Source organism: Lolium perenne, chromosome 6, assembly GCF_019359855.2.
Source record: "Lolium perenne isolate Kyuss_39 chromosome 6, Kyuss_2.0, whole genome shotgun sequence".
Lineage (NCBI taxonomy): Eukaryota > Viridiplantae > Streptophyta > Magnoliopsida > Poales > Poaceae > Lolium > Lolium perenne.
The window spans coordinates 58,166,678-58,181,498 of record NC_067249.2 but is presented as its reverse complement, the minus strand read 5'-3'; the positions used below and the strand labels follow the sequence as shown (position 1 = coordinate 58,181,498).

At 44.8% G+C, this 14,821-nt stretch overlaps 1 protein-coding gene across 1 annotated transcript; it reads right to left on the bottom strand.

Moving 5' to 3' along the window:
• Positions 1-12,625: 12,625 nt before the first annotated feature.
• On the bottom strand, positions 12,626-14,599 carry LOC127309675 (acetyl transferase GW6a). The gene is made up of 3 exons (XM_051340435.2): positions 14,189-14,599; positions 13,874-14,010; positions 12,626-13,786 (listed from the first exon to the last, which is right to left on the bottom strand). Exons 1-3 carry the CDS (start codon positions 14,468-14,470, stop codon positions 12,937-12,939), a joined length of 1,269 nt encoding a protein of 422 aa, XP_051196395.1. The 5' UTR covers positions 14,471-14,599; the 3' UTR covers positions 12,626-12,936.
• Between the last annotated feature and the right edge of the window lie 222 nt (positions 14,600-14,821).

Genomic DNA, 14,821 nt, shown 5'->3' with positions numbered 1-14,821 from the left:
GGATAATAAATTAGCTCAACCAGATTATGGTCCTGGACCCTTGGCTCCATATGTAATAGTAACATTATCCATCTACTGCTTATTCCCCACCTCTCTTGGTTTAAACATGCTAAATCCTACTTTGGACTATGATCACGAAGTTTCAGGTGTTCTTTTGTAGAATGACTGCTCAGTAGAAATTTAATGCGTAATATAAAATAAAAATAGTTGGCATCCATCGATTGACAATCAGGTATTAGTTTATGAAATGCTGTATGTAGCATGTCTGTCTTTGTTATGCAAGTTGGGCACAAAAACTGTTCTCTTTGCTCCAACTTGTGATAAGTTTTGAACGGCTGGCACGATTTGCAGCTTATTTCATATTGCAAATGTTTATCTTCTTGGTGGTTGCAAATTTAAAATAAGCAGGGCATACATTCATCCACGACAGCTATGATGAGAAGCTACTTTTGGGTGGTTATAAAGTAAGCAAAACTGATAGGATATATCATCACTTATCCTATTCATCACAACAGTGGGTTCCACTGTGATTATATTGATCTAATCTGTGCTCTGCTTGGACTGTTTGGTATAATGGAAAATATACAGATTTTAATTTATTTCATTATTTCACGCACTAGTAGAATTGTCTAGAACATTTCAAGACAGATGGAACAGGATGTGATAGGAAGTGAGTTGCTTGAATAATGAGTACCAATAGAGGCTTGCTGAGTGCTTCTGCACAAATAATTTATGAAGTGTATCTGAATAAATATGCATGCTCATATTTATTATTTTGTACCTATGTCGCCAGAAAAATACAGATGCCTATCCTGCTACTGTTGTTAGGTTTTAGAGCATGATCTGAATTACATCCTTGTACATGTCAGTACAGTCATTTCCATTATCTTACTTTTTTCAGAGAATAGGCTGTATACCTATTGGTGCAAAATAAAATCTTGAACTACTCTTTACCGTTCACTAACTATATATCTTGATTCTTCTAGCATATGTACTATTTAATTTAACTTTTCAGCTTTGATTTGGTACATTCCCGAGCACCTGCAAGACCATCTTAAGTGGATTGCTGTTATGGATCCCTTTCCGTGCCTTTTTCTGCAAGATCTGTTTTTGTTTGCTTGGCTAACTAGCTGATTGGACAGATATTTTGTTTTTCCTTGCCCAAATTGCAGTTTATATTATAATCAGGTGCATTGTGTCATGCAAGTAGATTGGACTTATTATGCCTATTCTTGTTTGTATTGCAGTCTTTATTAGGGTCAGGCATGATGTCATGACAGTCATAAATTTATTCTCAATGCATATGATTGCTTTTGCCTTTAGTTTGTAGCCTCCTATCCTTGAAAGGGACTGAGATCCAGTGCCCTGCCAGAGACAAGGCACGGATCAACAGTACCGTGCCCTGCCTCCTTTTCTGGCTGTTGGATCTAGAACCGATGGCTAGATGAATGTGAACAGGCACACTGCTACAGGGACATCTACAGTGCATGTGCTACAGGATTTCGCTACAGTGTCAATCCACAGTATCTAGTGCAACAGCTGTCCACAGTGTCATGCTACAGTAACAAATCCTGTCTATTCATTTTTGATCCAATGGTTGAGACAGCAGGGCACGGAACTGTTCCTCTGTGCCTTGCCTGTGGCGGGGCACCGGATCTCAGTCCCCTTGAAAGTTATTTGGACCAAGAGAATTCTAAAGCATACACGTTGAATAGCTTAAAAAAATACACAAAAATGTGAAATTAAAAAATTCCACTTTATTTGTTTATACAAAAAAGAATATCTATCTATTATATTCTGATTGCACTTGGAAATGAATTATGCGAACATCTATTCTGACGTCCATATGTTTTGTCTGTTGTGGCATTAGCGGTTACTCCTGTAAAAGTGTAATGTAGTTTACCCTCGGTTGCATTCCATTCTTTATTTTGAGAACATATTCCAAACCGTCGTACTGTTATTTGGGCTCAGTTGCAGTTAATATTTTGTAACGGTTAATTCGTTTCTTTGAAGTTACTAGTATCTATTTTCCTAACGGTTAATTCGTTTCTTCGAAGTTACTATCTATTTTCCTTGACTTCTCTGTTGTGCTGTTTGTAAACGGCGGTAAACATTGTTTTTTTTTCCTTTCCAGATTTTGGAGAACAAAATGATACTGACCCAAATTTTTAGGATTAATTTGTTTCTCATTTGTGTAGACTTGGTGGTTCCAGTTTTGGTGTTCTGGACACGTGCCCCTGGCCGGGTCCAGTGAACATTTCAGCTGCTATATATTGACTAGTATTTGTTTTGCCTTTTATGCTATCTGGAGTAGGTACGATGTGATCTCAAAATGGATACTTTCTTTTGTGGACTACCCGTTGAACTGGACCCATCAAACTGATGTACGAGCCTTCTGTTTCGGGGATTTTATGTATGTGATCTTGTGCAACAAAAGAAGATACGGCTGGAAGATACAACCAGGGGAACCATTAGTTATGACCTTTTGCAGTGCTCATTAAGTCATGATATGAACTACAAAGCTTCTCCATGACAGCTAGTGATTGGCTGATTGCTACTTCTTTTCTCGATCATATATTATTGTTAGTTGGTTGCTGCTGATCCTCGTCATTCGATTTTGGTCAGTTCATCATTATCTGCTTTATTTTTAGCTTTTATTTTTTTATATTCCTTTGGTGGGTTCAGATTTCACCGTAGCTAGAGGAGAAGGCGAATTGAAAATCCCCTCCGCCGCTGCCATATGGGACCATTGGCCATCCATGTCAGGCAAGCAGAGGCCAGTGAGGTATTTGTATCCGCCTCGAATGCCGCACATGCGGCAACGCTCGCTTCGGCGTCAAGGGGGGAGGGCCATGGCCATCCTCTCCTTCATCTCACCCACCAGCCGCGAGCCTTTGGTTCAGGCCAAGGAGAGGGTGTAATTGCCTTTTCCATCTCCCCCTCTACCTCCTTCTTCAATGGTAATGAATTGAGGGTGAGGGCTACGAGGCCATCCTCTAGAGCCTGGGGGGGGGGGGGGGGGGGGGTGGGGATGGAGCCACTGCCGTTATTTAGGCTGGCAAAGGATGAGACGATGTCTCCATCGGCGAGATGGCGTAGATGGGTGTACGACGGTAGTGACCCAATGTGCCGGTGGTGTCTAGGGTTTACAAGGAGTAGAGGAGTGACAACTAGGGTTCAAGGGAGTGGGTGAGAGCAACTAGAGTGAAAAAGTTTATATAGGACACGTGAACTTTTGGGAGATTGGCAACATGAAAATATAAATATATGCTGCCAATATGGTCCACGTTGGAAGTGGATCTTATAAAATACGTGTGGCCAATGTGAGTACCCCCGGCAACCCATATCGTCAATGTAGGCCTATAAACCTCCATTGGTTAAGAGCATCTCCAACAGGCGCGCTATATAGCTCGCGCTGTATAAAAACCGCCGGTATGCAGCGTGCGGGAGTAAAACCGGTGCTCCAGCAGGCGCAGCAAATGGCGCGGGGCTGCAATTTTTTTGGGCGCGCGGCTTTTTGCACAATCCGGAGCGCCATATGTTATGCGTCGGCTACAGCGCGCGGCAACGCTCTGCGTACGCGCGAAAAGCCAACGGCTGGAAAATTCCCCCTGCCCCGCGCCCGCGCCCCCATTTCCTCACCGCCCCGTCGCCGGGAAATCCAGCCGCCTCCGGTCGATTCTGTCGTCGACGCCGCTGCTGCACGCCGCCACGCCGTAGATCCGCCTCGCCCGCGCCTCCTCTCGGCAGCTGAGGCCGCTCCACCACGCTGTACCGACAGCGCCGTAGCCAGCGACAGGCAGTAGCCAGCGCTTCTCCTCCGCCTACTCCTTCGCGCCGCCATCGCGTTCTCCTCCGCGCCGCTGTCGCCATGTCATCGTCGTCGTCTTCGTCTTCGAGTTTGCTAACGACATGGTGCGACCATGATGCTCGCCGATTTGCTCGCAAGGTATGTACCTCTGACACGCGTACAGCACGCGACCGTTGGGAACCCCAAGTGGAAGGTGTGATGCGTACAACACTAAGTTTCCCTCAGTTAGAAACCAAGGTTTATCGAACCAGTAGGAGTCAAGAAGCACGTTGAAGGTTGATGGCGGCGAGATGTAGTGCGGCGCAACACCAGGGATTCCGGCGCCAACGTGGAACCTGCACAACACAACCAAAGTACTTTGCCCCAACGAAACAGTGAGGTTGTCAATCTCACCGGCTTGCTGTAACAAAGGATTAGATGTATAGTGTGGATGATGATTGTTTGCAGAGAACAGTAGAACAAGTATTGCAGTAGATTGTATTTCAGATGTAAAGAATGGACCGGGGTCCACAGTTCACTAGAGGTGTCTCTTCCATAAGATAAATAGCATGTTGGGTGAACAAATTACAGTTGGGCAATTGACAAATAGAGAGGGCATGACCATGCACATACATGATATGATGAGTATTGTGAGATTTAATTGGGCATTACGACAAAGTACATAGACCGCTATCCAGCATGCATCTATGCCTAAAAGGTCCACCTTCAGGTTATCATCCGAACCCCTTCCAGTATTAAGTTGCAAAAAACAGACAATTGCATTAAGTATGGTGCGTAATGTAATCAATAACTACATCCTCGGACATAGCATCAATGTTTTATCCCTAGTGGCAACAGTACATCCATAACCTTAGAGGTTTCTGTCACTCCCCCAGATTCACGGAGACATGAACCCACTATCGAGCATAAATACTCCCTCTTGGAGTTACAAGCATCAACTTGGCCAGAGCATCTACTAGTAACGGAGAGCATGCAAGATCATAAACAACACATAGGTATAAATTGATAATCAACATAACATGGTATTCTCTATTCATCGGATCCCAACAAACACAACATATAGCATTACAGATAGATGATCTTGATCATGTTCGGCAGCTCACAAGACCCGACAATTAAGCACAATGAGGAGAAGACAACCATCTAGCTACTGCTATGGACCCATAGTCCAGGGGTAGACTACTCACTCATCACTCCGGAGGCGACCATGGCGGTGTAGAGTCCTCCGGGAGATGAATCCCCTCTCCGGCAGGGTGCCGGAGGCGATCTCCTGAATCCCCCGAGATGGGATTGGCGGCGGCGGCGTCTCTGGAAGGTTTTTCGTATCGTGGCTCTCGGTACTGGGGGTTTCGCGACGAAGGCTATTTGTAGGCGGAAGGGCAGGTCAAGGGGCGTCACGAGGGGCCCAGGAGACAGGTCGGCGCGGCCAAGACCTGGGCCACGCCGCCCTATCGTCTGGCCGCCTCGTGGCCCCACTTTGTTGACTCTCCGGTCTTCTGGAAGCTTCGTGTGAAAATAGGCCCCTGGGCGTTGATTTCGTCCAATTCCGAGAATATTTCCTTACTAGGATTTCTGAAACCAAAAAAAGCAGAAAACAACAACTGGCTCTTCGGCATCTCGTTAATAGGTTAGTTCCAGAAAATGCATAAATATGACATAAAGTATGCATAAAACATGTAGATATCATCAATAATGTGGCATGGAACATAAGAAATTATCGATACGTCGGAGACGTATCAGCATCCCCAAGCTTAGTTTCTGCTCGTCCCGAGCAGGTAAACGATAACAAAGATAATTTCTGGAGTGACATGCCATCTTAACCTTGATCATACTATTGTAAGCATATGTAATGAATGCAGCGATCAAAACAATGTAAATGACATGAGTAAACAAATGAATCATATAGCAAAGACTTTTCATTAATAGTACTTCAAGACAAGCATCAATAAGTCTTGCATAAGAGTTAACTCATAAAGCAATAATTCAAAGTAGAGGCATTGAAGCAACATAAAGGAAGATGAAGTTTCAGCGGTTGCTTTCAACTTATAACATGTATATCTCATGGATATTGTCAATGTAAAGTAATATAACAAGTGCAATATGCAAGTATGTAGAAATCAATGCACAGTTCACACAAGTGTTTGCTTCTTGAGGTGGAGAGAAATAGGTGAACTGACTCAACATAAAAGTAAAAGAAAGGTCCTTCAAAGAGGAAAGCATCGATTGCTATATTTGTGCTAGAGCTTTTATTTTGAAAACATATAGAGATCATAAAAGTAAAATTTTTAGAGGTGTTTGTTGTTGTCAACGAATGGTAGTGGGCACTCTAACCCCCTTGCCAGACAAACCTTCAAAAAGCGGCTCCCATTTTATTTTTATTTTTGTGTGGCACTCCTTCCAACCTTTCTTTCACAAACCATGGCTAACCGAATCCTTCGGGTGTCTGCCAACAATCTCATACCATGAAGGAGTGCCTTTTTATTTTAGTTTTATTATGATGACACTCCTCCCCACCTTTGCTTTCTCAAGCCATGGCTAACCGAATCCTTCGGGTGCCGTCCAACAATCACATACCATGGAGGAGTGTCTATTTTTATTAATTAATTTGGGACTGGGAATCCCATTGCCAGCTCTTTTTGCAAAATTATTGGATAAGCGGATGAAGCCACTAGTCCATTGGTGAAAGTTGCCCAACAAGATTGAAAGATAAACACCACATACTTCCTCATGAGCTATAAAACATTGACACAAATCAGAGGTAATAAATTTTGAATTGTTTAAAGGTAGCACTCAAGCAATTTACTTTGGAATGGCGGAGAAATACCATGTAGTAGGTAGGTATGGTGGACACAAATGGCATAGTAGTTGGCTCAAGTATTTTGGATGCATGAGAAGTATTCCCTCTCGATACAAGGTTTAGGCTAGCAAGGCTATTTGAAACAAACACAAGGATGAAGCGGTGCAGCAAAACTCACATAAAAGACATATTGTAAACATTATAAGACTCTACACCGTCTTCCTTGTTGTTCAAACTCAATACTAGAAATTATCTAGACCTTAGAGAGACCAAATATGCAAACCAAATTTTAGCATGCTCTATGTATTTCTTCATTAATAGGTGCAAAGTATATGATGCAAGAGCTTAAACATGAGCACAACAATTTCCAAGTATCACATTATCCAAGACATTTTAGCAAATTACTACATGTATCATTTTCCAATTCCAACCATATAACAATTTAACGAAGAAGAAACTTCGCCATGAATATTATGAGTAAAGCCTAAGGACATATTTGTCCATATGCAACAGCGGAGTGTGTCTCTCTCCCACACAAGGAATGCTAGGATCCATTTTATTCAAACAAAACAAAAACAAAAACAAACCGACGCTCCAAGCAAAGCACATAAGATGTGATGGAATAAAAATATAGTTTCACTAGAGGAACCTGATAATGTTGTCGATGAAGAAGGGGATGCCCAAGGCATCCCCAAGCTTAGACGCTTGAGTCTTCTTGATATATGCAGGGGTGAACCACCGGGGCATCCCCAAGCTTAGAGCTTTCACTCTCCTTGATCATGTTGTATCATTTCCTCTCTTGATCCTTGAAAACTTCCTCCACACCAAACTCAAAACAACTCATTAGAGGGTTAGTGCACAATCAAAATTTACATGTTCAGAGGTGACATAATCATTCTTAACACTTCTGGACATTGCACAAAGCTACTGAAAGTCAATGGAATCGAAATATCCATCGAGCATAGCAAAACATGCAATACGAAATAAAAGGTAGAATCTGTCAAAACAGAACAGTTCGTAAAGACGAATTTTATTGAGGCACCAGACTTGCTCAAATGAAAATGCTCAAATTGAATGAAAGTTGCGTACATATCTGAGGATCACTCACGTAAATTGGCACAATTTTCTGAGTTACCTACAGAGAATTTTGCCCAGATTCGTGAAAGCAAAGAAATCTGTTTCTGCGCAGTAATCCAAATCTAGTATGAACCTTACTATCAACGTCTTTACTTGGCACAACAAAGCACAAAACTAAGATAAGGAGAGGTTGCTACAGTAGTAAACAACTTCCAAGACACAAATATAAAACAAAAGTGCAGTAGTAAAATCAACACATGGGTTATCTTCCAAGAAGTGCTTTCTTTATAGCCATTAAGATGGGCTCAGTAATTTCAGTGATGCACTCACAAGAAATAAGAGTTGAAGCAAAATAGAGCATCAAAAATAAAATTCAAAAACAAATTTAAGCCTAACCCACTTCCTATGAAAAGGAATCTTGTAAATAAACAAATTCATGAAGAACAAAGTGACAAGCATAGGAAGGCAACACAAGCTCAACTTCAAGATTCTCAACATAGAGAGGGGAAACTTAATATTATTAAGATGCATATAATCATGTTTCCCTCTCTCATAATAACTTTTAGTAACATCATGAACAAACTCAACAATATAACTATCACATAAAGCATCATGAGGTTCATGCATAAAATAATTACTACTCCCAACATAAGCATAGTCATTCTTATTAATTGTAGTGGGAGCAAATTCAACAGGGTAGCTATCATTATCACCATAATCATCAAATATAGGAGGCATTGTATAATTATAATTAATTTTCTCCTCAATAGTAGGTGGATGATAGTCATTATTGTAATCATCATACATAGGAGGTAAAGTATCATCAAAGTAAATTTTCTCCTCCATGCTTGGGGGACTAAAAATATCATGCTCATCAAAACTAGCTTCCCCAAGCTTAGAATTTTCCATAGCATTAGCAACAATTGTGTTCAAAGCATTCATACTAATAATATTGCCATTAGCATGCATATAAAGTTCCATAGGTTTTTTAATTTTCTCTTCAAACTCCTCATGTCCTAACTCAAGATAAATACTATAAAGATCTCTAATATTTTTGTTGTTTTCCATTAAGCCTAACTAGTGAAATAAAAACATGCATGGAATTAAGTAAAGTAAAACAAGCAACTAATTTTTGTGTGTTTTGTTTTAGTGCAGCAAACAAAGTACTAAATAAACGAAGGCAAGATAAAAACAAAGTAAAGAGATTGGAAGTGGAGACTCCCCTTGCAGCGTGTCTTGATCTCCCCGGCAATGGCGCCAGACATTTAGCTTGACACGCGTACAGCACACGACCGTTGGGAACCCCAAGTGGAAGGTGTGATGCGTACATCAGTAAGTTTCCCTCAGTTAGAAACCAAGGTTTATCGAACCAGTAGGAGTCAAGAAGCACGTTGAAGGTTGATAGCGGCGAGATGTAGTGCGGCGCAACACCAGGGATTCCGGCGCCAACGTGGAACCTGCACAACACAACCAAAGTACTTTGCCCCAACGAAACGGTGAGGTTGTCAATCTCACCGGCTTGCTGTAACAAAGGATTAGATGTATAGTGTGGATGATGATTATTTGCAGAGAACAGTAGAACAAGTATTGCAGTAGATTGTATTTCAGATGTAAAGAATGGACCGGGGTCCACAGTTCACTAGAGGTGTCTCTCCCATAAGATAAATAGCATGTTGGGTGAACAAATTACAGTTGGGCAATTGACAAATAGAGAGGGCGTGACCATGCACATACATGATATGATGAGTATTGTGAGATTTAATTGGGCATTACGACAAAGTACATAGACCGCTATCCAGCATGCATCTATGCCTAAAAAGTTCCCCTTCAGGTTATCATCCGAACCCCTTCCAGTATTAAGTTGCAAATAACAGACAATTGCATTAAGTATGGTGCGTAATGTAATCAACAACTACATCCTCGGACATAGCATCAATGTTTTATCCCTAGTGGCAACAGTACATCCATAACCTTAGAGGTTTCTGTCACTCCCCCAGATTCACGGAGACATGAACCCACTATCGAGCATAAATACTCCCTCTTGGAGTTACAAGCATCAACTTAGCCAGAGCATCTACTAGTAACGGAGAGCATGCAAGATCATAAACAACACATAGGTATAAATTGATAATCAACATAACATGGTATTCTCTATTCATCGAATCCCAACAAACACAACATATATCATTACAGATAGATGATCTTGATCATGTTCGGCAACTCACAAGACCCGACAATTAAGCACAATGAGGAGAAGACAACCATCTAGCTACTGCTATGGACCCATAGTCCAGGGGTAGACTACTCACTCATCACTCCGGAGGCGACCATGGCGATGTAGAGTCCTCCGGGAGATGAATCCCCTCTCCGACATGGTGCCGGAGGCGATCTCCTGAATCCCCCGAGATGGGATTGGCGGCGGCGGTGTCTCTGGAAGGTTTTCCGTATCGTGGCTCTCGGTACTGGGGGTTTCGCGACGAAGGCTATTTGTAGGCGGAAGGGCAGGTCAAGGGGCGTCACGAGGGGCCCAGGAGACAGGTCGGCGCGGCCAAGACCTGGGCCGCGCCGCCCTATCGTCTGGCCGCCTCGTGGCCCCACTTCGTTGACTCTCCGGTCTTCTGGAAGCTTCGTGTGAAAATAGGCCCCTGGGCGTTGATTTCGTCCAATTCCGAGAATATTTCCTTACTAGGATTTCTGAAACCAAAAACAGCAGAAAACAGCAACTGGCTCTGCGGCATCTCGTTAATAGGTTAGTTCCAGAAAATGCATAAATATGACATAAAGTATGCATAAAACATGTAGATATCATCAATAATGTGGCATGGAACATAAGAAATTATCGATATGTCGGAGACGTATCAACCTCCGCCGAGCGACCTCCATGATTTTGCTCGCCGATTAGCTAGTATAGTTGTAGTTAAGTAATTTCATATGTATGTTTGTAGAGTTCATCATACGATTCATCGGATGACGAGTACAACCAAGAGGAAGAGGAGAACATATCGGTACTATTAGCATACCGCGCCGTTAAGAAGCCAAAATTTGGTGGATCGGTGTTCGGTAGACAGAAGTTGTGGAGAGAAAGGATTGAAGGGCATGAGAAGTTGATGTGGTCATATTTAAATGAGAATCCGATATTCCCCGAAAGCTATTTTCGGCGGCGTTTTCCGATGAGTATCAACTTGTTCAAGCACACTGCAACAGAGGTGACCAAGTATGATCGTTTCTTTGAGCAAAGGAGAAATGCCACCGGAGAACTTGGTCATAGCACATATCAAAAGGTGACCGCCGCCTTGCGTATGTTGGCATATGGTATATCGGCGGATCTAGTTGATGATCATTTGGCCATGGGAGAGAGCACTTCTATCTTGTGTGTGAAGCGGTTTGTCGTTGCAATTGTCAATGTCTTTGGCTCCACATACTTGAGAGCCCCCAATGCTCAAGACACGGCAATGCTTTTGGAGATCAACGCCAACCGAGGGTTTCCCGGTATGCTTGGTTCCATTGATTGTATGCATTGGAGTTGGAAGAATTGTCCAGCAGCATGGCATGGACAATTCAAAGGGTACAAGAAGGATGCCACCATAGTCCTTGAAGCGGTCGCCGACCAAGAAACTTGGATATGGCATGCATTTTTGGAATGACCGGGTCTTGCAATGACATCAATGTTCTTCAACGATCACCACTAATGACAAGACTTGCAATGCGGGAAGGTCCATTGGTGGAGTTTGAAGCAAATGGCCACAAGTACAACTATGGCTACTTCCTCGCCGACGGCATATATCCAAGGTGGCAAACATTTGTGAAGCCGATTATTCAACCAAGAGGTAAGAAGCAAACCCAATTCTACAATGCACAAGCGGTGGCTAGGAAAGATGTAGAGAGAGCATTTGGGATTTTGCAAGCACAATTTGCTATTGTTATAGGACCGGCTATATTTTGGGATCAATAATGCCTTTGGTATATCATGACCGCTTGTGTCATCATGCATAACATGATTATAGAGGATGATCGTGGGAAAGATCTAATGGAAGAATGGTGGAATTGAAATGGACAACAATAGTTGCATACTTGTTGTATTTGTTTAAAAACTATGCATTGTATTGTCTCAAAACTATGTTGTATTGTTGTATGTTGGTCTCTAAATTTGTTGTAGTTGGTGCGAACAATTTCATGTACTTGTTGTATTTGATGTGAACAATATATTGTATTTGGATGGTACATTTTATTTGTAAATTTATATGGTTGTTTGATCTTGCTTGAGGCATAGTTGTGTGTGCTTGTTGTTTGCGCCGCGCTGCGCGCTGCAAAATGGAGCGTTCGGCGGAGGTGCTTTTTTTTGCGCGCCAACACGCACTGCAAAATGGAGCATCCGGCGGGACAAAAATCGGTCCAGCGCGCGCCATCCTTTTACAACGTGCCGACAGCGTGGTATAGCGCGCCGATTTATAGCGCGCCTATTGGAGATGCTCTAACCCAGTTCTGCCATCCCTCCACACTTTCTTTATTTTTCACCATGTCTTACATATGGCACTTCCCTTTTATTCTTTTTTGAGTATTCCCTTTTATGGGGTGTTCTTTGTATCGTGCTGTACTGGTTTTAGCTTCCTTTATTAGATGATTGTGCATCTTCTACACCTGTATGTCTTCTTTGTTCCCCATGTAAGCTTTGCATCTTCTGTAAAACATTGACAGCCTTGAGTCGCTTCATAACAAACGGAAACGGTGGGAAATCTTTTGCCTCGTCATTCTTGAAAAAGGAGAGAGAAGAAGCTGATGTGGACATGCCGACTTGTTAAAATCAGGGACAAAACAGCTGCAAAATGGACGAAGGTTGTAATCCAAGCGGTATCGATAGTTGGTGGCGGCATTTTGAACCGTACTAAAAATTTGTGGGTTTAATCTGAACTTTAGGGGGAGGCTAATTTGGGCTTTTCTCCTTGGAAAGCTTTGTACGTACTGTACCAGCCCAGGATACAAGGAGCAGCACGCTCCAGCCTAAACAAAAATGTCCGCTCGTTTCATATAGTAGTTGAGACAGATGAACAAGCAACTTGAGAGAAAGTCTGTCAGAAGGCGACCTTGTTGTTCTTGAGGGTTACTGTAAAACCTTCCGCAATATTAATCCATATCCATGCATCAATCTGCACCATACACATGTCAATCTACGAATGAGAGTATAACGTATCTACAGTTCTTCGTGGTCACCAAAATCAAAACCGAGGAGACCGTGGAAGGACGTGATGGAACATCAGAACTCTCGGGGATCCACGAACAGGAATTCGGCCGGAGGCAAGGTCGTCCAGTCGTCTTCGTCGTCGTCGCCAGCATTGCCAGTGCTGTCAGCGGTGGAGCCGAGCTTCTTGACGCACCAGACGTCCTCGTCGCAGGAGAAACTCGGCCAGTGCGGTACGGCGGCGGCTGCGGGGTCGTCAGGCCCGAGATCGGCGGCCACGACGGCGCAGGCAGGGTTGTTGCGCGCGACGTTGTGTGCGTGCCGGCATAGCGAGCGGAGCAGCGCGGGGCCCTCGGGACCGGACATGCGGAGGCCGTAGAGGAGGTACGTGCCGAACGGGCGGAACACGTCCGGGAGGGACGGGACGCGCAGCCAGGGCGCGTGCCGGTCGAGCGCCCGCGCCGCGGCGAGGGACGCGCGGAGGAGCGGCGCGACGCCGCCGACGCGGAGGCGTAGTGAGCGCGTGGCGTCCCAGACGCTGAGCAGCGCGAAGGACGGCGGGAGGGTCGGGTCCGGGTCGCGCTCGACGGCGAGGTAGGTGCCGAGGGTGAGCTTGTGGGCGAGCAGCGCGGGGAGGTCGGTGGGAACGAACTCGGCCGGCGAGAGCAGGGAGGCGTAGGCAGCCGCCGCGAGCTGCGGCGGCAGCTGCAGCACGTGGTGCGCGCTGGGGACACGCGCGCGGTGCCGGTGCACCGGGTGGCCGAGGAACACCGGCCGCCGGAACGGCGCGTACCCGAAGCGGCCGGTGAAGAGCGCGAGCGAGGCGGAGTTGGATGCTGTGGTCGCCATGGTCGCGTGCGCCGCGCCCCTGGCCTCGCACCACGCCTCGGCGCGCCGCACCAGCTCCGTTGCGATGCCGAGCCGCCTGCACACCACCCGAACGGTCAGAGACTACTCGCATATATAGGTCATGCAAAAAATGCAGCTAATTACACACGTTTGTAGAAATTACCTGTGAGACGGGGAGACCCTGAGGCCGAGGAGGCAGGCCACCTTGGCGAACTGCTTCTTCTTCCCTCGGCTCACCGTCCTGACGCACGCCTTGATCACTCCCACCACCTCTCCTCCTTCCTCTCCATGCTCGGCTACCTACACAGCATATTACACAGCTAATTAATCAACTTGATGTGTACTTTCTCAAGAAAAATATTTTCGTAACTTGATTTGTTGCAGAACATCACTGTCAAATTAGAGTGGCGTGTACTCGAAGTGTCGGACAAGTGTCAATGACAACAGGGAGAAGGAACAGGTACTCTATAATTGTTACCAGGATGACGTAGTCGGGCGAGTGGCGCACCCTGGCGAACGGGTCGCCGATCTGCTCCACGTAGAGCGACATGCCTTGCTTCTTCGCCGTCTTCTTCTTCCTCCTCCACTTCTTGGCGCCGCCGCCATCGACGGCATCATCGGCGGTTGACGCCTCCTCGGGGCTCGCCTGGTCACCGGAGAGGCCGACCTGGCACCGGCGCTCAAGATCCTCGACCGCCGGCAAGTCCATCTCCATGTTGAACTCCCTAACACGTATCGCCATCGGATTCTCCTCACACATCACGCTCTAGCTGATCAATCTCTTTGCTCTATGATGATCTCTCTCGAGCTTCTCGAGCTATGAGCAATCAAGCACTATACGTTATGTAGCCAAACTGATCTGTGGTTATAGCTTGTAGCAAACACTTTGTGAGTGCTTCTGATCGGTTTGGGAGGGAAGGAACTTGGAATTTATACACGCAGGTTGATAGGCAGAGAGACATGGGATATTAAAATATTCACGGCCTTGTTTTGTATAATAAGCTTGCGAGCTTGATTTGATCATTAGGTCGATTAACTTAGTAGTGTGTTGAGTATGATGGCAAGCTAGCTATAGTCCCGGAAATAAAACAAATCTCTGTGCTTATCTGCT